At 36.5% G+C, this 23640-nt stretch overlaps 3 protein-coding genes across 3 annotated transcripts; 2 read left to right on the top strand and 1 right to left on the bottom strand.

Annotated features, from left to right (window-relative positions):
• The first annotated feature begins 1162 nt into the window (after positions 1-1162).
• Positions 1163-2667, top strand: LOC113282669 (protein RTF2 homolog). Its single transcript, XM_026531715.1, has one exon. The coding sequence runs from the start codon at positions 1252-1254 to the stop codon at positions 2440-2442; it is 1191 nt and encodes a 396-aa protein (XP_026387500.1). The 5' UTR covers positions 1163-1251; the 3' UTR covers positions 2443-2667.
• A 3793-nt stretch (positions 2668-6460) lies between these two features.
• Positions 6461-8500, top strand: LOC113279586 (palmitoyl-acyl carrier protein thioesterase, chloroplastic-like). The gene is made up of 6 exons (XM_026528267.1): positions 6461-6743; positions 6859-6988; positions 7574-7690; positions 7770-7932; positions 8049-8117; positions 8240-8500. Exons 1-6 carry the CDS (start codon positions 6461-6463, stop codon positions 8498-8500), a joined length of 1023 nt encoding a protein of 340 aa, XP_026384052.1.
• A 1646-nt stretch (positions 8501-10146) lies between these two features.
• LOC113279585 lies at positions 10147-10575 on the bottom strand. The gene has a single exon (XM_026528266.1). It carries the CDS (start codon positions 10573-10575, stop codon positions 10147-10149), a length of 429 nt encoding a protein of 142 aa, XP_026384051.1.
• Positions 10576-23640: the final 13065 nt, after the last annotated feature.

Genomic DNA, 23640 nt, shown 5'->3' with positions numbered 1-23640 from the left:
CAGGAGAATCCCAACCCATTTTATCCCCTTCTCCATTTACTCATTATTATCATTCGTTTCAAGCAACTTTCTCACTTTTTTCGATTTACATCTAAGTTTGTTCTAGATTCAACTCAAGCTGAATTATTTTTCTTTATTTGTGCTCGGTTGACTAGCTCTTTTCTAGTTACGTTATTAGTAATTTAAATAAACCGATCTTCACATATCTCTCTTTGTTTCTCCTTTTCTTTAATCGGTCTTGGTTTTTAGTTATTTTTTTTTTACTTGCTTTGATTTTGCGTTTTTGTTGTTTGGGATATTGGTTTCACCCCGCCCCTTGCCGATGTATTTTTGATTTGGTGTGGCGGGGCAAATAGATTAAATAGGTGGAGAATATGTGCAGATTTTATTTATTTTTTTCTTTTATTTTCGCAGAAAATATATGTGAAATATGTGGATTATCCCCCTTTATATATTAATTTGTAAAAAATAGTTATAATAAGGTAGGTACTCGATTTCCAAATTGAATTTGAACTTCCATAAAATTCCAACGAGTGCGAATTCGTGCACACTCCTTAACGAGTGTATATTTCACATTTTAATCTCTACTCTTGATTTAATTTAGGGAGTTATGTAACGAGGGTCATGATTCTAAACATGGAGGGTAATGAGGCCATCAGTTAAATAATCAACCAATCAGAAGAATATGTGAAATATACACTCATTAGAGGAGTGTGAACAGATTTGGACTCAATTCCAAAACGGTAAGTTAGATTTTCATTGTGAGTTTGTAAATTTTAAACCAATCATACGTTGTCAAGTGCCCTCACCTAAATGTTGTCACGTCATGAATTCTAAATTGAATTTGGTTTTTTTTTTTTTTTAAATCTTTTTTCTTATTCTTTTAAACCAATCATACGTATGCTTCAAAAAAACAAATACCAATTATGCGTTGCTATGTGTATTCACCAAAACATTGTTTCACAAAACTCAGAAAAGGTCTATTTTGGCCAATAAAAAATAAGGGTTTCCTCACCGTTCAACGTGTGAGCTTTATTTAAATTTATAAAAGAAGCAAATATATTAAATAAAAAAAAATATAGCGGTGGGGTTGAAATAGAGAAATATCCCATCCCTTCCCATCGAATATAAATTCCTCGGTTTCTTCTGCAGCGTCAGTCTTTTTCTTCCTCAAATTATCTTTTGCTCTGGTTCCTTCTAAATATCGACTTTTCACAGGTTCTTACACACAGAAATTAAAGAAGAAGAAGAATGGATTCAGATGCAAATATGCAAATCATAATATCATCACCAGACCTACAAATCCCATCTCGATCCATTATCATGAACCCTAACCGAACAATCCAACATCTCAAACAAAAATTCCTCCCAAAAACAATCCCATCACAAACCCTAGATTCTCTGTACTTTACTCACCATGGAAAACCCCTTACAGACACCTCAACAATATCATCAAGTTGCAATTTAAACTCATCAATTTCTAACCTAACTCTTCGAATTAGGGTTTGTGGCGGTGGTGGTGATGGAGGAGCAACTGGTGCGGAATCACGAGATTGTTATCTTAATATGTACGCAGTTAAGAAACCAGATAAAGTTGATCCAAATGAAACAAGATTATCTAAATGGACGACTTGTGCTTTATCATTTGAGCCATTGAAACCTCCTTGTGTGATTGATCAGATTGGGAATATGTTTAATAAAGAATCACTGGTTGAGGCATTGTTAGGGAAGAAATTGCCTAAAGGGTTTGGGCATATTAAGGGTTTGAAAGATATGATTCCAATTCATCTTTCTCCGATTCCAAAAAAGAAGAACGATAGCGATGATGTTGATAACATTAGTTTCGATACGAAGTTTCAGTGTCCAGTTGCTGGTGTGGAGTTGAATGGTAAGTATAAGCTTTTTGCTTTGAGGAGTTGTGGTCATGTTTTGAGTGCAAAAGCATTGAAAGAAGTTAAATCATCGTCTACTTGTATTGTTTGTCATAAAGAGTACACAGAATTTGATAAAATTGTGATTAATGGGAGTGAGGAAGAAGTAGCTGAGTTGAAGGAAAGAATGGAATTGGAGAAGGCGAAGTTAAGAGAAAAGGTAAAGGAGAAGAAGAAGATGAAGGTGAAGAGTAATGTGGGGTTAAAGGAGGAGGAGGAGATGAATAATGTGAGTTTGGAGTGTTCGAAATTGAGTGGGATGAAACATGGGATTGAGGAGAAGGAGGTGGAGTTGGTTAAAAATGTAGGGAACGGAAAGATTGGTGGTAACAAGGGAGGGTCTTCTCTTGTTAAAGAGGAGAGTAATGGGGTGCCTAAGAAAAAGTTTAAAGCAACTGATATAGCTCCACCCAATGCTACAAAGGTTTATGCTTCCATTTTCACTTCGTCAAGGAAATCAGACTTCAAGGAAACTTATAGTTGCAGATCTCTACCACTAGGTAGAAATTGATTCGGATGGCAATCGGCACAATCATGTAACACCTCTCATTTCTAAGTAAACTTTCTTTTCTTCTTGTTTAATGTTTTAGCACTTCTATTGTGGATTTCTTTCCATTGTAATTTGCAAGCGGTTGCTTATACCTTTGTGCAATCGTATCAGCTTTTTATTGGGTTCTGGATATGATACTTTGTTTAACTATAAACATATTTGTCTGTAGACTAGTGCTTGGTTTAATCTTTATTTTGTCCTGTCTTATGTTATTGATTTGTCTATATTGGATTTATCACAAAAAATGAGGATAATTAGCATTGGACGGGAACAAAGTCTGGCTTATTTACTACTATTTCTGCTTATTCTCTTATTTCTGAAAATCATAGCAGACCTGACTCTTGGTTTTGAAAACCTTTGGAAAATCCAAGTCATACCCAGAGTTAATTTATTTGCTGATGTTTTGCCTCTGAATGCTAATTCTGAAGTGCCTGAAACTAGTGGTCACTTGTTTATAGATTGTCCATTAGTGAGAGCTGTTTGGTTTACTCTAGGGATTCCTTGCCCTCCTTATAGCAACAACTTTCTTGAATGGGGATAAAACAATCTATTTGTGTGTTTGATTTGATTTTCTCACCTTGCCCAGTGCTAGTTCAGTAATCCCTTGAAAGAAGTAAAGTAGGAGACCAATTTTACTAATGTGCATTGTACCCAACAAAACAACATGAATGCATATGTGCATTGTAGTCCCAATGATGCTACCCACATGAATGTACCAACAAAACGACACAAAATCGACACAACACAATCATGTAACACCTCTCGATTTCGAAGTAGACTTCTTCCTTACTTTTACTGTGTTTTCTGTTGTAAATTGCAAGCTGTGGATCATAACTTTGTGCAACCGTGTTAGCTTTCTATTGGGTTCTGAATATGATACTTGTTTTGCTATAAACTTACTTGAACTTGCGCTTGGGGCGATGTATCTCGTTCTTCTTATGTTATTGATATGTCTATATTGGATTTACTAAATTGCATTATGATGGAATGGCGTAGTTAAAGGTTTTCATCAGCAAGTAGTGAAGTTTATGTTCTGTATGCCTCAAAACTTATCAAGATTGGTTGTTGTAGAATTGGATACTAAAATTGGGCAGAGGTGTGACTTCTTTCACGGAGAAACAGAAATTGATTTTGGAAATTGGATATTTGATTTGGGAAACGTATCCACTCTTTGTGTTGTTACACTTTCTATTAACTTGAAATCCTGAAGTTTAGATGTTCTTCCGGGGAAAGTAGGGGCAGAGCCATGTTTATTGATGTTGATGCAGACCCTTGCCTACAGAAATCATGCATCCAGGTATGTATTGTTGTATTCTGGTTTTAATATTAATTGACTTGTCAAATTTTATGGTTTTGCTTATGAAAAACTAGGATACCAAGTTCTTAATAATGGATAGTAGCAAAATTATTGTGGAAACTTGATGTTGTACAGGAAAGCTTTTCTATCTGGTTCATGTTGAACAAAATTCTCTTCGTGATCCTTACTTTTCTCTTTCATTATATTCTTGCACTAAATCCCTGTTTGCCGTCCTATTTCAGACTTCATGATTGTTGTTGTACGCCTGTCTGTTCAGATTATTAGGTAACTTAGTTCGAAATTGTACCTTGTGGGAGGGAACTGGGTTTTTGAAATATAAATAGTTGGTTTTGCTTTGCCCATTTGATAGGAATCTGATAGAGCTTACATGATCCCGTCACTACAATGATATATTCTCATAATTTGTATAATTGTACAGTTAGATCTTTTTTAACAACTTTTATTTCGCGTAAGGATAGAAACAAATTATCTGATGTTTCCGACCCTAGAGTTGCCCAGAGTATTTGGATGATCACATGGTGGAGCTGATCTAAGAGCTGGATGTCGTGAAGTTCCCCACCTATCCATGTTGAATTAAGACTTTTAACCCTTTACGAGTGATTGGGATATGTCAAAAGTCTGTTGGAACAGTGAGCTTGTTTTTTAGGAAATTAATAGCTTTGACTCCTTTGAGGTGTATTGATAGCAGGTGTCTTGTTGAGGCTAAGTCATGACTGATTTCCGGTTGGTTATTTGGTGAGGAGATCTTACCAGTAATCAGATTTCAGATATTCTCTTTGGTGGTTTGGAATGCTAGATTTGGTTTAATTCTTACAGTAAGCGACCTAATGTTGAAGAAACCACCTCAGCGTCCTATTGAAGGTTCTTAAAGCTTCAACATTATCTAACTAAGCATGCTATCTTTCATAAGCAGACTCGGCTGTTACTTAGGATTGGTACGCATAATTCTGCTAGATGAATCTCTCTATTTCGTAGTTGTTATTCTAAATAAGCATGCTACTTTTAATCGGCAGACTCGGCATTAAGGGATCAGTGCATGTTCTGTTAAACCAATCATTCTGTACTTGTAGTTGATGCCTTCGTTTGTCCTTCTCATTCGAAAGTTAGTATTGGAACTACTAGCCACCAGTACACCAGATTTACTGGACAGTGAGCACCTTTTGGAATGGAGGTAACCCTCCCTAGATTTTTTTTTTTTTTTTTTAATATCTCAAAGCTCTAATGCGCAACTACTGAAGGATTTTCTTTGGATCAAATAACTAGAATAATTGCTTTTACATTAGACTTTAAAGTCACAAAGACTTGGAGTATGATGGCTGCAAGAGACAGGAAGGTGCTTAATTAGATGGCAACTTGTGTTGGCTAGTTTGACCTGCTTGATGGGTGACAAGAGCAGCCCACGTGTGTGATAGTCGAGTGAACTGGCAGGATTGGAAGAGAAGAGGGCATGTGTGGTGTTCTGATGATACCTCTGCAAGTTAATATTTTGAACGAGCGAAGTAAAATGTGGCGGGGTCACCCCTTCAGAGACAAGCAACAGCAGGAACAAGAAAGAAGAGCAAGACGCTTTAACAGCAAAAGTTAAAGTAAAGATTCAATCGGTTTGGTGTTCTAGTACTAAGGTTTCTCTGGACTGTGCCTTCGAGAACAATACTGTAAGGAGACACAGTAATGCTAGCTGTCTGGCAGACTTTTAGGTCTTTACAAAGCTTTCATAGAAACTACTTGGTATGTTTGTTTTTTGTCTTTCCCAATGGTACATATTGTTAACAGGTTGGTTGATCCTGATGACCTATACTTGTTCCCTACTTTGCATTTTGCATGACAGGCTTGACTTGGTTAACAAACCTTACGGCAGCACCCCTCTGGAAATGCAATAATAATATCAAAAGAGTCACCAATATTATATATGCAGATGCATACTTGCAATGGTACAAGCTAATAATCTATAATATAGCAAACGAACAGTCAAATTTCAAGAGTCTTTCATCATTAAGTGATCTAAACAGAGTGCAACTCCAACTAAATAGAAATATATAGAATGCAGCGCCATTTAAATTGAGTTTCACTTTCTAAATGAACTTCTGAATCTATGAAATCTAAACACTAATCTCCCATCATTCAAGTTCCCCTCCCATTGAAGTTCTAATGGGGTATGTGATTTTAATCTTCCTAATTACATTTTTATTTTTTCTCTATTGATAAATGTTTTCCTTCATGCCATAATTTTTTTGAATTTGGTGTTCTTAATGAATAACTAATAACAATTTTACCACCTAATCCGGCTGATTATCATCACGACTGATAAATTTGGTGAACTAAACAGAACGTTATAATCATCAACGCGATCATATATCGTGAAGTGCAACAATAGAAAGCTGTAGAGCAAAATAATAAAAAAAAAAAACAAATTCTTCGGTTTTTTTTATTGTGCAAGGAAGTTGCCATATCACCCTTGAGTTGATAGTGATGGTAGAACTGCACTTAAACCGCTAGGTAGATCTATATGCAGACTAATGACTTTCCACTACAACATGCCCTATTTAACGAAGTACGTAGAACTGCACTTATACGAGCTGTTAATTTGATCAGAGTACTTGAAAATTCATTTTCCTTTTACGTAATGTTCATAATTTTTTTTTCTTTTTTTTTTTTGTAATCATGGTTGCTTCCAGTACCATTGCGGCATCATCAGCATTCTCTCCTGCTAATTGTTCAATAACAACAACAAAGATTAGTGGAGGATCAGACAATGTGACTCCTCTTGGCATGAAACCGAACATGAGACCCTCTTTTAGAGGGTTGCGGGCTAAAGTGAAGGCCCAAGCACCTGAAAAGCACATGAATGACTATATTTATCGGCAAAATTTCGCAATTAGATCATTTGAGATTGGCCCTAATCGGATGGCAACGATAGGAGCAATGTTGAATCATTTACAGGCAAGAATAGATATCGCACACTTACATGCATATATGTCTCATGTCTTTATATTTTCCTATATTATCCCTAGTTATGCAAATGTCTTAGGCTCGGTCGTTTATTTGGATGTTGCATGATTCAATTGCTAACCATATTAGGTATGCGGGGCTACTGGGAGATGGTTTTGGTTCGACGCCGGAGATGAGCAAAAGAAATCTTATATGGGTTCTTGCTAAAATGCAGGTTCTCGTTGATCGATATCCTTTTTGGTAGGCCAGTTTTTGCTTTTTTGCCTTCTCACCATTATCAGTTTATTAGTACTTGTTCAGAGTAGACATATTTTACATAATATCTCTCAGAAAATTTGAATCTCATAATTCTAGTATTTAGTGGCAACTGGAACTGGTAAAGAAACTGTTTTAGTTGCAGAGTAAACTTGAGAATGAAATTATTCTAGGAATATAAGGAGAAGTATTCCCTCAGTTAATTTCTAAAAAATGGGTCGTTTTTTTTTTATATATATAACTTTACTATTTTGTCCACATTTCTATCTCCTAAGGTCCATTTCTCTCTCCTATTTTTCTCTTTGAAATATCACGAGGATTACTTGTTCTTCAAGAAAAGCATGAAGGAAGTATTTAAGAATCAAATTTAGAAAGTTAAATCTTCACAATTTATAAGTTAGTGTATGATTTTAAAGTAGGAATAAATCAGGATTATTTTTCGAAAAATTTGAGTAGTTTGAGTATTAAGGGACTTGTAGAATACAATAAACCTTCATTCAAACAAGGGATGGACGGAGTATGATGATGTTATTCATCACGTTTAATTAAGTTAATGATATTTGGTTGCAGGGGTGATGTCGTTCAAATAGATAATTGGTTTGCTGGTGCATCCGTAAAAAATGGTATTGCTAACCACTGGCTTCTTCGTGATGCCAATACCGTTGAAACTCTCGCTCAAGCTAACAGGTAATTACGACAATGGTTTTACTTTTAATGCTGGTTACCCCATTGTTCTTGGCCTGCTTTAATATTAATCTTAATGCAGTGTGTGGATCATGATGAATAGAAAAACAAGAAAAGTGTCTAAATTTCCAGAGGAAGTTAGAAACGAAACGGCACCCATTACTATGGATTATTGTATCTCGGATGACATCAAACTTTCAAAGCTTCATGCCAATACAGCTGATTACGTTCAAACTGGTTTAACTGTAAGTCAACTTAAATTTTGTTGATTAATTAAGACTTGTCTTGCTAAATATCACCTTTCCTGACTTCGGTAAAATTGGCACCCATTCGCTTAATAATACAAGTACAAAATATGCAGGCGCATTGGAGCGACTTGGATGTTAACCACCATGTGAACTTTGCCAAATATATTGGATGGATTCTCGAGGTAGTAAGACAATAATAAGCAACTGTGTGTGTGTATATATATGTCATGTTGTTTTTTATTATTGTTTACTGATTGGCATCTTAGATGCGTATGTCTGAATTTTGCCAAACGCTTTTTTGCAGAATGTTCCTACACTGATCTTGAATGGTCACGAAGTTTGTGATTTGGCTCTCGAGTTTAGGAGAGAATGTGGAGAAGGCGATGTGCTAAAGTCTTTGACAACAGTCTTTGAAAATGGTGGTAATGTTGAATGTCAACACATGCTTCAGCTAGAGAATGGAAATGAGGTTATGAGGGGAAGAACCAAATGGAGGCCAGGTTATGAGGGGAAGAACCAAATAGAGGCCACATTTTTTTGGACATCATATAAATATGTTGGTTGATGATCAACCTACTAATGTAAGTTAGTTGTGTGAATCCGAAAATATCAGTTTTCGGTTTCAGTATGTTATTTCAGTTAAAATTGTACGCGTATGTGTGTCTCAATAGTCCAAGTCCTGTTGTTTCTTGCTGTGATGTCAATGTACTTGTATTTTATTCAGATGTTCATTTCAATAAAGTTTTGAGTGATTCTACCCATATCGCATTAAAAACCACATAAAAACTGCTCTCATATTAAGGGTGATCCCCCATTAGGGATTAGCCCCATCATATAAAGAGATGTGAGTGGATAGGTTTTATGTGGTTTTTCTGGACGGTTTGTGAGTATTTTTTGTAAAATTTTATCACAATATACCGTAATTACTATAATAACAGATAAAAAAATCACCATAATTTATGTTCAATTCTTGGTAACCCAGTTCTTGCGCTTTCTGCATTCCGAATACATTTTGATGCACTTGTGTTGCATGTGCCAAGTTGTGATGAAGATATATTTTCTTGCTAGTATTGTTGCTTGCTCCTTTTGTACGACTAGGTGGAAAGACATGAGTATTATTAGGGATGCTATAACTCTTCTCGACTGTTCTACTAGGAATTGCGAAGCTAATAAACCATATCGATGCTTTTATATGGGATTTTACAACAAAAATCTTCTCTTTGTTACTGGCAGAGTATGCCTCTACTGCGAAAATGTGTAAATATATGTAATATTAATCCTGGTTGGTCTTGTAGTTTTGTGTATAGGTCAGGTAATAAAGCTGCAGATGCAATAGCAAAGGCGGCTTATAAACATAATCTATGTGGGGATTGGTGGTGTCATCCACCTCCTTTGTTAATTCCCTACATAAATTGTGATGTATCAATTACTCATGTTTAATATAAGTTCTTTCCTTGATTAAAAAAAAAATAAACCATAGCTAGCACGCCAGATAGACCAAACAATTGGCACTTTTTCATGTAGAAGGTAACCCTATCTGCTGTCTTCTTTTTTTAATCTCAAAACTATGATACAACCATTGCTGCATTTTCAATGCATTAAGTCATATAAACTTGGTTATTGATGGGTAACCAAGAATTTTCCAAATGGGAACTCCGGTTAGAGCATCTCCAATAGAGGTAGGTCCTATAAACTAGGAGGGGTAATGCTAAATATGAAGGTGTTAAAGAAGGTCTTAAGACTCTTAACTATACCTTCGGATGCACTTCCTCCTCATTAGTTTTATTTAGAAATATCCATATTTAATACAAAATTTTATTTTAAAAAATAATTTTATGTTCATCTAAATTTATAAAAAGAAAATTAATAGGAAGGAGATTTTTATTAGAAAGATTAAATCAGAACATCAAGTTGAGAGTTTTTAACCAGATTGGAAATCTGAAGACCAAGACTCAGTTAAACTAGATGATCTTGCTCTCTTTGCGAAATAGTCAGCAATCTCATTTGACTCTATGTGCACAAAAGTTCATTTCCATGACTGAAAATATGATAACATGACTCTACAATCACTTATAATACCATTGTTTGTCCATCTGACAGACCCAACTCTCTCATTTATTGTACCCACAACATTCTGGTAGTCCTTCTATGTGCAAACTTTGTATTGCAGCACCCCTAGCCATTTTTATTGCCTCCAAAGCTGCTAGTGCTTCAGTCCTCATCTTGTGCTAGTCTAGCTTTTGAAATTGCACCCCCACATGTCCCTGCATGAGAAGAACTTATTAGTCCAATACCCATTGTATTATTCTCTTTTAGAAAAGATGCATCAAAGTTAATTTTTTGGTATCCACACTCTGGCAAACTCCAAGATGTATGAGTCCTTAATTGTCTATTCCTTTTTCCTAAGTTAACTTGCTTAAGCATATTGGTCTCACATTCAACTATTTCTTTAGTCACTGATCTAGTAAAATTTGTGACATTAACAGAAGCACCATCAAAAACAACTGCACGTCTGAGTTTCCATATGTGCCAAAGAGCAAAGCTAACTAATGTGATAAACTTCAGATGACTTGGACTACAACTATTATTGCTAGAGAACCAGCTAGCAATCCAATCCTTAACCTGAACCCCATCATTCATACATCCAAACTAGAGTCCATAGCAGTTAGTAGAATCTTCGAAACATGACATTCAGAGAATAAATGGTTCACAGTTTCATCTTGCTAGAGCACTGCTCGGTCAAACTCGCAAGCGTTGCTATCTCAAGCTTGTTAGTCAATGTTAGTGATCAAAACTATAAGTCTTGATTTCTAGTCTACTTATAGTGATGTATCGGATTAGGATAGATTGTGTAGTTGAGCATTAGACTTCACGACGTTCATTATTTGAAGACGAAGAACTACTAAGGAGAGCTTGTGGAACTTCATCAACAATAGGTATGTGGAGACTAAAACTCATCTATCACTTGGAAAGTCTATTTCTACTCTATCTCCTATATTGAGACAAAATTCGTATTACTATATAATATTCGATTATGCACATTTGAGATTTCGAGCTGAGTTTAACTTGCTTACATATTTCTCGAAATATGTGTCGGTAAGCTTTCTCTTCAACCAAGTTCATCTTATATTCTTGACGAAAGTCAAAAGATGATCATGTGAAAATCGCCGAGTAACATCTTACATGGTTTGTGTAATACAATCATTTGGTGTAGACTTGGAATGTTTCGTAATGATTATTTCAATAACTTGAAAATTGTTTGATGCTAATAGTTCGTGAAAACAGCTATTGTCATCCTCTAGGAATGTTTCAATGATTGAAATGGAGCTTAGAACACTTAACCATCATTGGATTATGAACATAGTATGTGTTCTTGCATATATGTGATCCATGACCGGAACTATAGGATGCATACCCGTATGCGTACCTGTTAGTTGTGAAATTCTGGGAACCTAAGTACACATACCCGTACGCGTACTGGCGAAAGGTTTGGGTCCGGGAATTTCTGCTGTGATTGGAGGTATGCGTACCCGTTCGCATACTGGCAAACCCAAACTCAGTCTGGCTACTTAAGTATACGTACCCGTTTGCATACTTGAGTTGTTAAAGTTCTAAAATCGGTTTGTTCATGAACTAATACATTTATATATATTAAGGAATGCATTCTATGCAAATCGTGGCTATAATGTTCATGAATTGATTCGAGTGAATCAAACCGATTTTGCTTCAATTGTGTTCTTATATACTTCTATGAGAATATAGCAATTGAACAACTTTATAACTAGTTTCATTTGAGTCATTTGAACTAGTTGTGGTTAAGATGAATAAGGTTGATATGAGAGTGTTCATATAGCTAACTTCGGTTAACTAATGTTGAGCCAACATAATGTACACGTTTAGGTATGGTTACTCAAACCTAAATGAAGATACATTTCATTTGTGCATAACAAGCTAAGTTCGATCTAACGGTTGAAATATATTAGCTTGAATCTAATCAGGTATTCATCTACGGTGAATATTGAATGCTTTGTTACCAAGGTAACTTAGATTACAAACCCAGATTTGAAAACTATATAAGGGAGAACTCAAGCAACTGGGAAACCTAATCCCCACACCTTCTGTGTGATACTAGTTGCGACTAGAGTCGATTCTCCTTTAATCTTAGGTTTTTCAATAAACCATGTAGGTTAACGACTTGAAGACTTCATTGGGATTGTGAAGCCAGACCCAACTATTTTCTCTGTAGTTGCATGTTCTGATCTTACTTCTACTATCGTGATTGAGTATTATCTTTGCTAAGATTTGCTTGAGATTTATCTCTGATAGGTAAGATTCAAAGTAGTCACAAACATATTCGTCTCATCGTTTGTGATTCCACAATATCTTGTTTCGCTTCCATACGATTAAGATTATTGTGAGGTGATTGATAATACTAGGATGTTCTTCGGAAATATAAGTCCGGTTTATCAATTGGTTCATGTGCACCTTGATCTATCAAAAGACGGAACAAAACTCATAGGTATATCTGTGGAGACAGATTTATCTATTCCAATAGACTTTTCTGTGTGAGATAGATTTGTTTATCAATTCTTCGACTTTGGGTCGTAACAACTCTTGGTTGTGGGTGAGATCAGCTAAGGGAGTCAAGTGCGAAGAATCCTGCTGGGGTTAAGATACGTAAAGAGCGCAACTGTACCTTGATCAGTATGATATGATTAGGGATAAACTACATTCCAGTCCGAAGTTCATTGGTAGTAGGCTAGTGTCTGTAGCGGCTTAATACAGTGTGGTGTTCAAAGCTGGACTAGGTCCCGGAGTTTTTCTACATTTGCGGTTTCCTCGTTAACAAAATTTCTGGTGTTTGTGTTATTTCTTTTTCGCATTATATTTTGTTATATAATAGAAATATCACAGGTTATGCGTTAAGTTCAATCAGTTCTTAAGTTCGACCTTTTGGTTGTTGATTGAATTGATTGACACTTGGATATTGGTTTGTGATACCGTCCAAGTTATTTCTCTTATTCAATCAGGCTTGCAAATTCCTATTTGTTTGATTGTAGATTGAATTGAGATATTGAGATATAACTCTTTGATATACATTTCTGTAGATTGAGTTTGACTGTCTAGTTTATTCTCTTGAAAGTATATTGAAGTTTGTCTATTCAGATTGCCGAACGAAATATTGGACGTGGTTGTTAGACCCCCGCTTTTTCAATTGGTATCAGAGCAGGCAAACACATTTAAGACCTCATAAGTCTGTGTTTGTAGCGATCTGAATATGGACAGAAGTGCTATCTCTATAAACGTACCACCAGTCTTCCATGGCTCAAATTACTTACGGTGGAAAATTGCTACGCGTGCCTTTCTTCAAGTGCGTGATTTTCAATCATGGGTTTATGTTGTTAATGGCTATGATCCTCCGGAAGTTACAGAAGGCGATGTAACAGTTCCAAAGGATATTGGTAAATAGGATGCTGCCGAGATTCTTGCTGCAAAGCAAAATTCTGACGTATTAAATGCTATCATCCATGCCATTACCCCAGAGCTCCAGCATCATCTGACTACCTGCACAAAGTCTAAAGATGATTGGGATATCTTAGAAACCGTATTTGAAGGGAATACCTGTGAAAAAGAAGCTAGGCTTCAAAACCTAAATTCTGATTGGGAAAACCTTTGTATAGCAGATGAAGATTCATTTGAGTTTAGTCACAAAGTGTCTGAAATTGTTAATGCATCTTTTGCTTCGGGTAAGACTATTCCTGATAAGGACATTGTGATGCAAATTCTCAGATCGTTGCCATCCAGATACGATTTTAAGAAGCATACCATCGTTGAGGGAAATAACCCTGATACTCTTTCCAGAAATTCTCTTGTTGGAAAGTTAAAATCACTTGATCACGATCAGAATACAGTCAAAACATCTGCGTTCAATGCTGTGACCATTACAAGTGAAGCTTCTAACTTGTCATGGGCTGATGAATGTTGTTCTAATCAATCTGATCCTAACAGATCACTGATTACACAAAAGATAAAGAATATTGTGAAGAAAATCAAGGGATCCGAGAGACTGCCTTATCTCTCTAATGCTTTTGATGATTCAGTTCAAGAAGAAATATCTCAGTGTATCAATAATATACATACTCCTGAAGCATGTTCAAAATTTTTAGCCTTCTTGGCAGAGGTTTCCATTAACTCTAATACTGATTCAGGATGCGAGTCTGACACTGAGATTTTAGAATTCTTAGATAAAAATGAAGAAATTCACAAAGAAAATCTTCAACTGAAGATTTTGTTGGAGAAACTTGAATCGTCACTTTAAGTGAAAACTCTTGAGATCGATTGTGTTAATGATGAATTAACCAGAACCCTATCTCTGAAAGAAAAAGAGATTAATTCTCTCAAGTGTGACCTGCAAAGGTTGTCAGGAATCTCCGACAAGATTTCATCAATGTTATTTGGTCAAAAAGCTTTGGGAAACACAAAAGATTTAGGGTTCAAAAATAAGACTGTGAGCACAATCAACTCGTTTGTTCCGGACGGTTCTGGAACATCTAGTCTCAAAGGTTGTGATAAACAGGAGCCATCTCTACAAAGCAAACACTCTTCTATGTTGTGCTCATTTTGTGGAAGTGCAAGTCATTTTCAAAGTAAGTGTCGGAAATTCAAGAAGAATAACAAAAGAATTTCCAAACTTCAAAATGACATGCAAAGGATGAATCTGACTCTGGAAAAACATCAAACGCCTGATGTTTATGGGTAAAAACTGATTCTGCTGGTTTTGGTAAATTTGGGTGTGTCGCCGAGAAACGAATCTAAACCCTAAAAAAATGCACTGCACGGGAGTACTTTAGATTCGAGAGATCAATTTGTACAATCCTGGCCTAAATCAAGAAATGGTCGTTCCAGTCTTGCTTCGGTCACAAAGTGAAGGAGAAGGGCTGATCTTAGGGAGGGAAGCGAAGAAGGTGTTGAGATCAGAATGGTTAACTCTAAAGGTGTGTCTATTTTATGACTTGTATCAGAATATGGAACTGGCTTGCGGAATGTAAGCTATCAGTTCTTGATATTTTTCTGGATACTTGTGTTGTTAACCAAATCTCTGTTATTGGTCAAAATAGGTTGAAAACCTATTTATACAAGTCATTTAGCACCCTTGATCTCGTAGGAAGTGGAGACAGCTAAGTAGTGGAGAAGTGGGGTTGTATAGAAGCGGTTCACCATCACGTTCCCATTGTGAGGGGAAACTGGTCAGCCTTACACCCACTATTCTCTTACTGCTATTTAACGTCCGCGCTTTCCTGACACTTTCTTGTAATGGGCGTGTTGCACGCCGCACGTTGTAAACCGCCATACCAGTACCCCCAGTTTGTGACATGTTTGATGTCTCGAGTGTTTCGTGGAAAAATGTGCAACAAGTTGCTGAGTGGGTCTAATGTGCAAGACCTAGTTATTCTGACGAATCACACGCAAGCTAGGAGGCATAATGCCATAGTGGAACCTGCATAGTAGCATAGTGGCAAAGTGGCGTCTGCCAGTGGCTAAGTGGCGAGGTGGTGCCTGCCAATGGCGTAGTGGCAAGATGGCAAAGTGGCGCCTACTATATCTTGGCATATTGGTGTTAGATCCAAATATGGCTCAATGATATCAGCTATAGTTTCCACATCGAACTTAATGCCTATGTAATGTTATTTGGCATGGGACGGCATATCGGTCTTAACCAAATTAGGGTTTGGCATGTCAAATCCCTAATTAGTGTGTGCGGATATGTTGACGCGACGACCACTAGGTTTTGGTGCGTTTTGGCCTCATTCTAAATGCATGTGGCGCATTTAGAGCGACCGGATTGGTCGATGGAAAGGGGGTCGGCAAGCAGCATGGGGTCGGCCTCATTCTAAATGAGTGACGAACATTTAGAGTGACCTGATTGGTCGATGGAAAGGGGGACGGAAAGCAGCATGAGGCCGACCTCATTCTAAATGCATGTGGCGCATTTAGAGCGACCTGATTGGTCGATGGAAAGGGGGCCGACAAGTAGCATGGAGCCGGCCTCATTCTAAATTCGTGTGGCGCATTTAGAGCGACCTGATTGGTCGATGCAAAGGGGTCCGACAATCAGAATGGAGCCGACCTCATTCTAAATGCGTGTGGAGAATTTTGAGCGACATGATTGGTCAATGGGAGAGGGGGGCGGCAAGAGAAACATGGAGCGTGGCCAGCGACCACAATCGGCGCCTATTGGAGCGGATTGGCCGGCTATGTGGCGTGGCCGCGCCTCTTTTGTCATTGCTCTTATTTGCCACAATTCCTCTTTTGTTTCTTGTTTTCTGGTAGTACTTTGCTCCTACTAGCTCCATGGTGGATCAGTTTCCTAGTTTACCTAGGTTTGGCCTCGACCAATAGGGTTGAGATATTTGCACAAGGCGCAAAAGACCTAATTTTTGCAAATAAGTAAAATTAGGTTAGAAAATTGAATTTCGTGAGCTGACACAAAATTAAACAGTTTTCGATAAACTATTTGTGCGTTGGCACAAGAAATCTCTTTATCAGAGAGCGGTACACTTGCGTGTTCCTGAGTATTTTCATGCAGATCTTAATACCGACATTTCGGGAAATTCATGCTACTCCGCTGGGAGTGAACAATAATTATCATGTCATACCAATATTAAGAGTTCAGCTGGGGAACATAACACAGGAAAATACTCGACCGGATGTACATTAGTGAATAATGCAAGCGGGAGTTTAATAAAATTTATAGAATATTTGGGATTGTTGCTACATGCACCATTCTGGATAAATTTTATATACATATACTGAATTTCTCAATACATATATAAGTAAAGAGGCTTGGGCACTCATCACTCTTAAACAACTCGGCTTCTTTGCAGAACAACGACGCATTTAATACAGGGTTTTACAATCTTAGCCCTGAACTAAAAACCACCATCAACACCTGAGTACAAGAAGAAGATGTCTAAAAGAATCAGAGTCAGACGAGGTAAGTCTGTTTATTCAACAAACCTTGATATGTCACCTTGTGACACAATAAGTGAACATTTTGTTCACTCCATTACTATCTAATCATAGAAATGTAATGTATCCTTATTTTTTGACTTGAGAATAAGGATCGCATCAAGGTTGCTCAAGTCCTGTAAAATATGGTGGTTATTCTCTTTAGTCTATTTATAACTAAAAGTTATTTTGAGCAAGTGAATATTTTGTTGTTAAGATAGATAATGGATCATGAACCGTGGAGACTTTTTCAAAGGTTTTTTAGGGTTAGTTATTCTATAAGTCTATTTATGTTCATTTGTGATCAAAATTGTACTTCACTTTTTTCTCTTTGAAAGATACAGTCTCTTGGCATCTATAACTAGAGGTATCACAAAAAGGGATGCAGTAGAAGCTGTTAATGTGTATCTATGTGAAGGAATCCAGTCCTCAAGGATGAAAAAGGTGAAGGCTACGATGAATGATTCATATTTTTCCTCTAACTGCCTATTGTCTTTTTGTCATTGTGATAATAACTTCAGGTCTATGGTGAAAGATTTCATTAGAAAAAGAAATGATTTAAAATCTCAAATCGTTTCATCTTTTGAAGAAATATCTCACTATGAACAAATATTGTCTCTTACAAAGAACACTTTGCGTGGACTAAAAATAGAACTTAGTGAGTTAACTGATATTTCTAAAGATTTGGAGGAACTAAATGATCCTATTATCAATGGGTTTTCAATAATGAGACGGAATTCTCAGTAGATGCCCTGAGAAAGCTCTACAATGTCTAGGAAACTTCTTATGAGAATTTATTCTTGTGTTTTTAAGAAGGATAACTAGGGTTTGGAATAGCCATTATTGTGAGTAGACATAGCTATTGCCAACGTTTTCATCTTGCAATGTTTTTAGATTTATTTATTTAAATTCTAAGTTATTTGGAAGATGATTTTTGCAGTATTAATATTTATGGTTTTATATATTGCAAATTGTTATGGGATATGTTGTTTACGTCCGTGAACCTTGACTATCCCATATATGCTCAAAAGTTAACTCTATTATATGTCGGTATGAAAATATTGATAAAAGATAGAATGAACTTTTGACTACAAAAGTTAAACCTATTATGTCATTATGCAAATATTGATGGAAGATAGGATGAACTTTTGTTTACAAAGATTAAGTCTATTATATGTCATTGTGCAAATAGTGATGGAAAATAGAATGAATCTTTGATTATCCCGCAGTATTGGTCTTTCCTTGATCCACATCTTTGTGTATGTACTGTGCGGCTCCATAAGTTCTCTTATGTTGAGCATGGCCAATTGTATTGATCATTTTCCTTGTGGTTAATTCAATTGAGTTTTTTGGATACAAATTCATGTTTCATGTGATTTGTTAATGTCCAAAGAAATCCTTCTTTTCTTGTAAAAGTAAGGTCGCTCTTGTTGTTCTTTCGGGAATGACATTTTATGGGGGAGAATTCTTAATTGAACTTGTGCTTAATTGCCAAATCTTTGTGAGGAATGCGGTTGTGGAATATTGTAGGAGTTTTCTTGTATCTTTATAAACTCCTTGATGAATACACTAAGTTTCGACTATGTAAAAGCATCGAAACAAGTTGATATGTTGTTCTCTTTTGGTCATGAAGTATCTTTATGAAAATTTCATGAGGATCCACTAGTTTTCGTACCTTTGCCAATTTATATTGACAAAAAGGGGGATAATTAATGTGTAGTTCACACTACAAATACATATGGTATACGGATCATTGTGTAAGGGGGAGTGGTTTTCATTGTGAGATGAAGTATTGACTAAGGGGGAGTGATACATATCACATTGTATTGTTGTCAAAGTTGTGATACAATTGGACTTTGATGTTGTGTGATAATACTATGACACTGTTAACAATGATTGAGAGCAACTATTTTCTCATTGTTATAGCTACGGATCTTCAACAACAATGATGCTAAGTTGAACACATTTAGAATCATTGGAGTACTTGGAAGTGACGAAGATTTCGAGTAATGTTGAAGAATCAAGGAGATCAAGCATTTGGATGAGAAGCTACAAAGTTTATTTATTTTGTAATCCTTATGAATTGATAGTTTTGTCATTAAAATTGACAAAGGGGGATATTCTTAGAGCATTGCTCGGTAAAACTCGCAAGTGTTGCTATCTCAAGCTTGTTTGTCAATGTTAATGATCAAAACTATAAGTCTTGATTTCTAGTCTACTTAAAGTGATGTCTCGAACTAGGATAGATTGTATAGTTGAGCATTAGACTTCACGACGTACATCATTTGAAGATGAAGAACTACTAAGGAGAGCTTGTGGAACTTCATCAACAAAAGGTATATGGAGACTAAAACTCATCTATCACTTGGAAAGTCTATTTCTACTCTATCTCCTATATTGAGACAAAAGTCGTATTACTATATAGTATTCGATTATGCACATTTGAGATTTCGATCTGAGTTTAACTCGCTTACATATTTCTCGAAATATGTGTTGGTAAGCTTTCGCTTCAACCAAGTTCATCTTATATTCTTGACGAAAATCAAAAGATGATCATGTGAAAATCGCCAAGTAACATCTTACATGTTTTGTGTAATATAATCATTTGGTGTAGACTTGGAATGTTTCGTAATGATTATTTCAATAACTTGAAAATTGCTTTGATGCTAATAGTTCGTGAAAATGGCTATTGTCATCCTCTAAGAATGTTTCAATGATTGAAATAAAGTTTAGAACACTTAACCATCATTGGATTATGAACATAGTATGTGTTCTTACATATATGTGATCCATGACCGGTGCTATAGTATGCATACCCGTACGCGTACCTGTTAGTTGTGAAATTTCGGGAGCCTAAGTACACATACCCGTACGCATACTGGCGAAGGGGTTGGGTCCGGGAATTTCTGTTGTGATTGGAGGTATGCGTACCTGTTCGCATACTGGCGAACCCAAACTCAGTCCGGCTACTTAAGTATGCGTACCCGTTTGCATACTTGAGTGGTTAAAGTTCTAAAATTGGTTTGTTCATGAACTAATACATTTATATATGAAGGAATGCATTCTATGCAAAAACCGTGGCTATAATGTTCATGAATTGGTTCGAGTGAATCAAATTGATTTTGCTTTAATTGTGTTATTATATACTTCTATGATAATATAGCAATTGAACAACTCTATAAGTAGTTTCATTTGAGTTATTTGAAACAGTTGTGGTTAAGATGAATAAGGTTGATATGAGAGTGTTCATATAGGTAACTTCGGTTAACTACTGTTGATATAACCTAATGTACACGTTTAGGTACGGTTACTCAAACCTAAATGAAGGTACATTTCATTTGTGTATAACAAGCTAAGTTCGATCTAACTGTTGAAATATATTAGCTTGAATCTAATCAGGTGTTCATCTAACGGTGAATATTAATTCTTTGTTACCAAGGTAACTTAGATTGCAAACCCTGATTTGAAAACTATATAAGGGAGAATTCTAGCAACTGGGAAAACTAATCCCCATACCTTATGTGTGATATTAGTTGCGACTAGAGTCGATTCTCCTTTAATCTTAGGTTTTTCACGAAACCCTGTAGGTTAACGACTTGAAGACTTCATTGGGATTGTGAAGCCAGGCCCAACTATTTTATCTATAGTTGCGTTTTCTGATCTTAATTCTACTATCGTGATTGAGTATTATCTTTGCTAAGATTTGCTTGAGATTTATCTCCGATAGGTAAGATTAAAATTAGTCACAAACATCTTCGTCTCATCGTTTGTGATTCCACAATATCTTGTTTTGCTTCCATACGATTAAGATAATGTGAGGTGATAAAGACGAACTGTTGCTGTTACTGTAACTCTGCGACCCACGTTCGAATGTCGTTGTCCCTGTAGCAGGAACAACTTCCTCTGGTGGTCTTTTGTTCTTCGTGTTCTTCACAGCAGCAGCAGAAATAGTGGTTTTCTGCAACTTGATTTTTCAGCTCTGTGATGTTCTGTCTCTCTCCCAAACTCTCTTTCCTCTTATATGAATCCCCAACAACCTATATATACTCGTTAGAACCTCCAAATATCGCATTAAACTTCCAAATATTCTCTCATAACTCGGCAGTGAAGAACAATATTCTCGGGAATATTTTCTTCCCATAAACAACTCCACACGTTGTTTTCTTGTGCAAAAATACTCCCAACACGTCTAGTCCTCGTCCAGAAGTGGTCAAACATTCAGCAGGCACGCGAAAACCTCTTGATCACACACTCAGAACTCGGAATCGACTAGCCAAAACCCGAGATACCCTGATTTCTTCAATGCGAGAATCTAGCCAATTCTGTCCGAAAAGATAAGCCATACCAGGCATGTTAAGACCAGTCACATCATCCCAACAATTCTCAGCCATTGAATCTCCTTTTATCTTGCCCAAAACGCGAACCCTAAATTCTGCCATTGATGAACACCGTTTCCCGCCAAAAAGAAATTTGAAATGTAGAGGACGACCTCCCCCTAAACAAACGGGGGGTGCGAATAGTAGGTGCCGAACTGAAGTTCCCCTTATCCAAAGTAAGGGTGCCTTTAGTAATTTTTCTCGGGGTGTCCGAAAAGCACTTTTCGAGCAACTTTTTCCACATAAGTGTACTTATCCAAAAACACCTAAATAAACATAAGAACACCATAATAAGTATAAAAACGAGTACTAACATTACGAAACATTGAGGACAAATTAGACACATAAATGCGTCTATCATATACCCCCAAACTTATTATTTGCTAGTCCTCGAGCAAAACCAATAAAAAATAAAACCGAGTTAATCTCAGGAGGGTTTACCAGAGGTGTACCCACAAAACTTTGACTTCTAATTGGTCACAAGTATCCAAAGAGCTATGAGGACATACAAATTCTCAACCTATCTCCAAGTAACCAGAATGCCAGAGAAATTAAAGGTGTCAGCTCTAAAGCTGACTAAAGAAAAGGGGAGACACATCCGCAACACTGCTAGATAAAGAGATATCCGCTACACAGCTAGATAAACATTGTAAGATGCGTCCGTTGATTTACAGCTGCATAAGATTAGGAGAGAGATAAAGATGATAGGGATACCTGCTACACAACTAGACTAATTACGTGTGATGAGTTAAACCAGTGCTAGAAAGATCTTGTGCCATATTGAAAGCGGACTAACAAAGCAACCAAATGTATCTTTCTTCGACTATCTCATAGTGCCCAGTAGAAACGACGTTTTCTTCGGTCTTCAACAGTTGATGATAAACTATCGAACCTCATAGAACCTTGACAATTAACTCTTCTCTTCAATTTCTTGCTTGACTTGAAAATTTCTACTTCCTTATGGCCTTATGGAACAAAGAACAAAAAGAACGTAATGATGACTTTTTTTTATTTTTCATTTTTTCATTTTTTTTTTTGACACAAAAATTACAAGACAAAAATTTACATGGCCATGAGAGAAGGACTTGGATCTTAGCAACTTGTGATGTCTTGGTATCATGAATTCCAACAACTTATATCATTTGCTCTTATAACTTCTTGTAACTAAGTCTTCAACTTTGATTTTTGAATTATTCTTTTCTATTGTTGCTTCTAAACCTTAAACGTCTTCAACTTTCTTCATAGATTTTTATGTCGCTCCGCTTGTTGATGATGATAAGTTTCTACTGAGAGAGAGTCGTAATCCAGTAACTAAGACTACATTGTGAGGTTGCTTTGTCTTTCTGGCATTTCCTGACCTACTTGCCTTTCCATCATGGATGGTTAGGTCCATCACGGTTACCCTCTAAAAGGAACAAGTTATCTCCTGAATTTCAAAGATCTCAATGTCTTTTTCTCTAATGTCTCAAAAGATTGTTATCTCTAGCATTCCAATTTCTATCTTTTCGGCGAGAAACAATATGTAAACTTAGCTAACCGGATACTATGTGACACTAGAAGTTTCTCTCTTACCCCCAAACTTAAATCTAACATTGTCCTCAATGTTCTAAAGATGAAATTAAAAGCACGAACAAGGAGAAACTGTTACCACTTGAGGGAAAATAGATAAGGAAGGATATTACCGTTTCACATGAGCGCGGGAGCCTCCCAGTAAATGCTAATTTTAAAGTCTCTAGCTAGACATAAAATACCTCAAAAAGGATTGTCACCTTCCAAAGTCGTATACCAATAGTCGAAACAATTGTGGGTCCACAAGACCAAATAGATCTAACACAAATATGAGACAACAACACTGGTTCAGAAAAATGAAAAGAAGGAGCACATCCTCGTCTAAGGTTTCTGTCAAGACAACTGGGTTTATCTGGGTAGCATAATTGAGCTTCTTATGTGTATCTTGATAAACAGATTCATCCGAAAAACGGGTCTCTAATACCTGAGTTACCTCCTGGACAGTATCAGGTGGATCGGGTTGCGGAGTCTGAATAGACTCAAGTGATATCTCAGATGCACAAAGATCGAGTCCCAAGTTAGGGACTCTAATTAGGGATACGTGACAATCATTAAAACCAGCACTACCCCCAAACTTAGGGTTTTCACTACTCACAGACAAACCTCTAACTATTGCTTGAATTTCCGGATCTTCAGAGTCCTTAAAATACTCAAGAGATTCTTCCAATTCTCCACCCCCAATCTTATGGTTATCATTACTCTCGGAAAGACCTAACACTATTGCCTGAATTTCAGGGTTCGTAGAGTCTTT

Source organism: Papaver somniferum, chromosome 5 (genome assembly GCF_003573695.1).
Source record: "Papaver somniferum cultivar HN1 chromosome 5, ASM357369v1, whole genome shotgun sequence".
Taxonomy (NCBI): Eukaryota; Viridiplantae; Streptophyta; class Magnoliopsida; order Ranunculales; family Papaveraceae; genus Papaver; species Papaver somniferum.
The sequence above is the reverse complement of the archived record's forward strand: the minus strand, read 5'-3'. Positions and strand labels throughout refer to the sequence as shown.

Bases quoted from the DNA above. Each gene is read 5' to 3' on its own strand.
- LOC113279585 (XM_026528266.1), bottom strand. From the start codon at position 10,575: ATGAATGATGGGGTTCAGGTTAAGGATTGGATTGCTAGCTGGTTCTCT.
- LOC113282669 (XM_026531715.1), top strand. From the start codon at position 1,252: ATGGATTCAGATGCAAATATGCAAATCATAATATCATCACCAGACCTA.
- LOC113279586 (XM_026528267.1), top strand. From the start codon at position 6,461: ATGGTTGCTTCCAGTACCATTGCGGCATCATCAGCATTCTCTCCTGCT. The intron at 7,691-7,769 runs GTAATTACGACA...ATCTTAATGCAG, and splicing joins ACTCTCGCTCAAGCTAACAG to TGTGTGGATCATGATGAATA. The intron at 7,933-8,048 runs GTAAGTCAACTT...CAAAATATGCAG, and splicing joins ACGTTCAAACTGGTTTAACT to GCGCATTGGAGCGACTTGGA.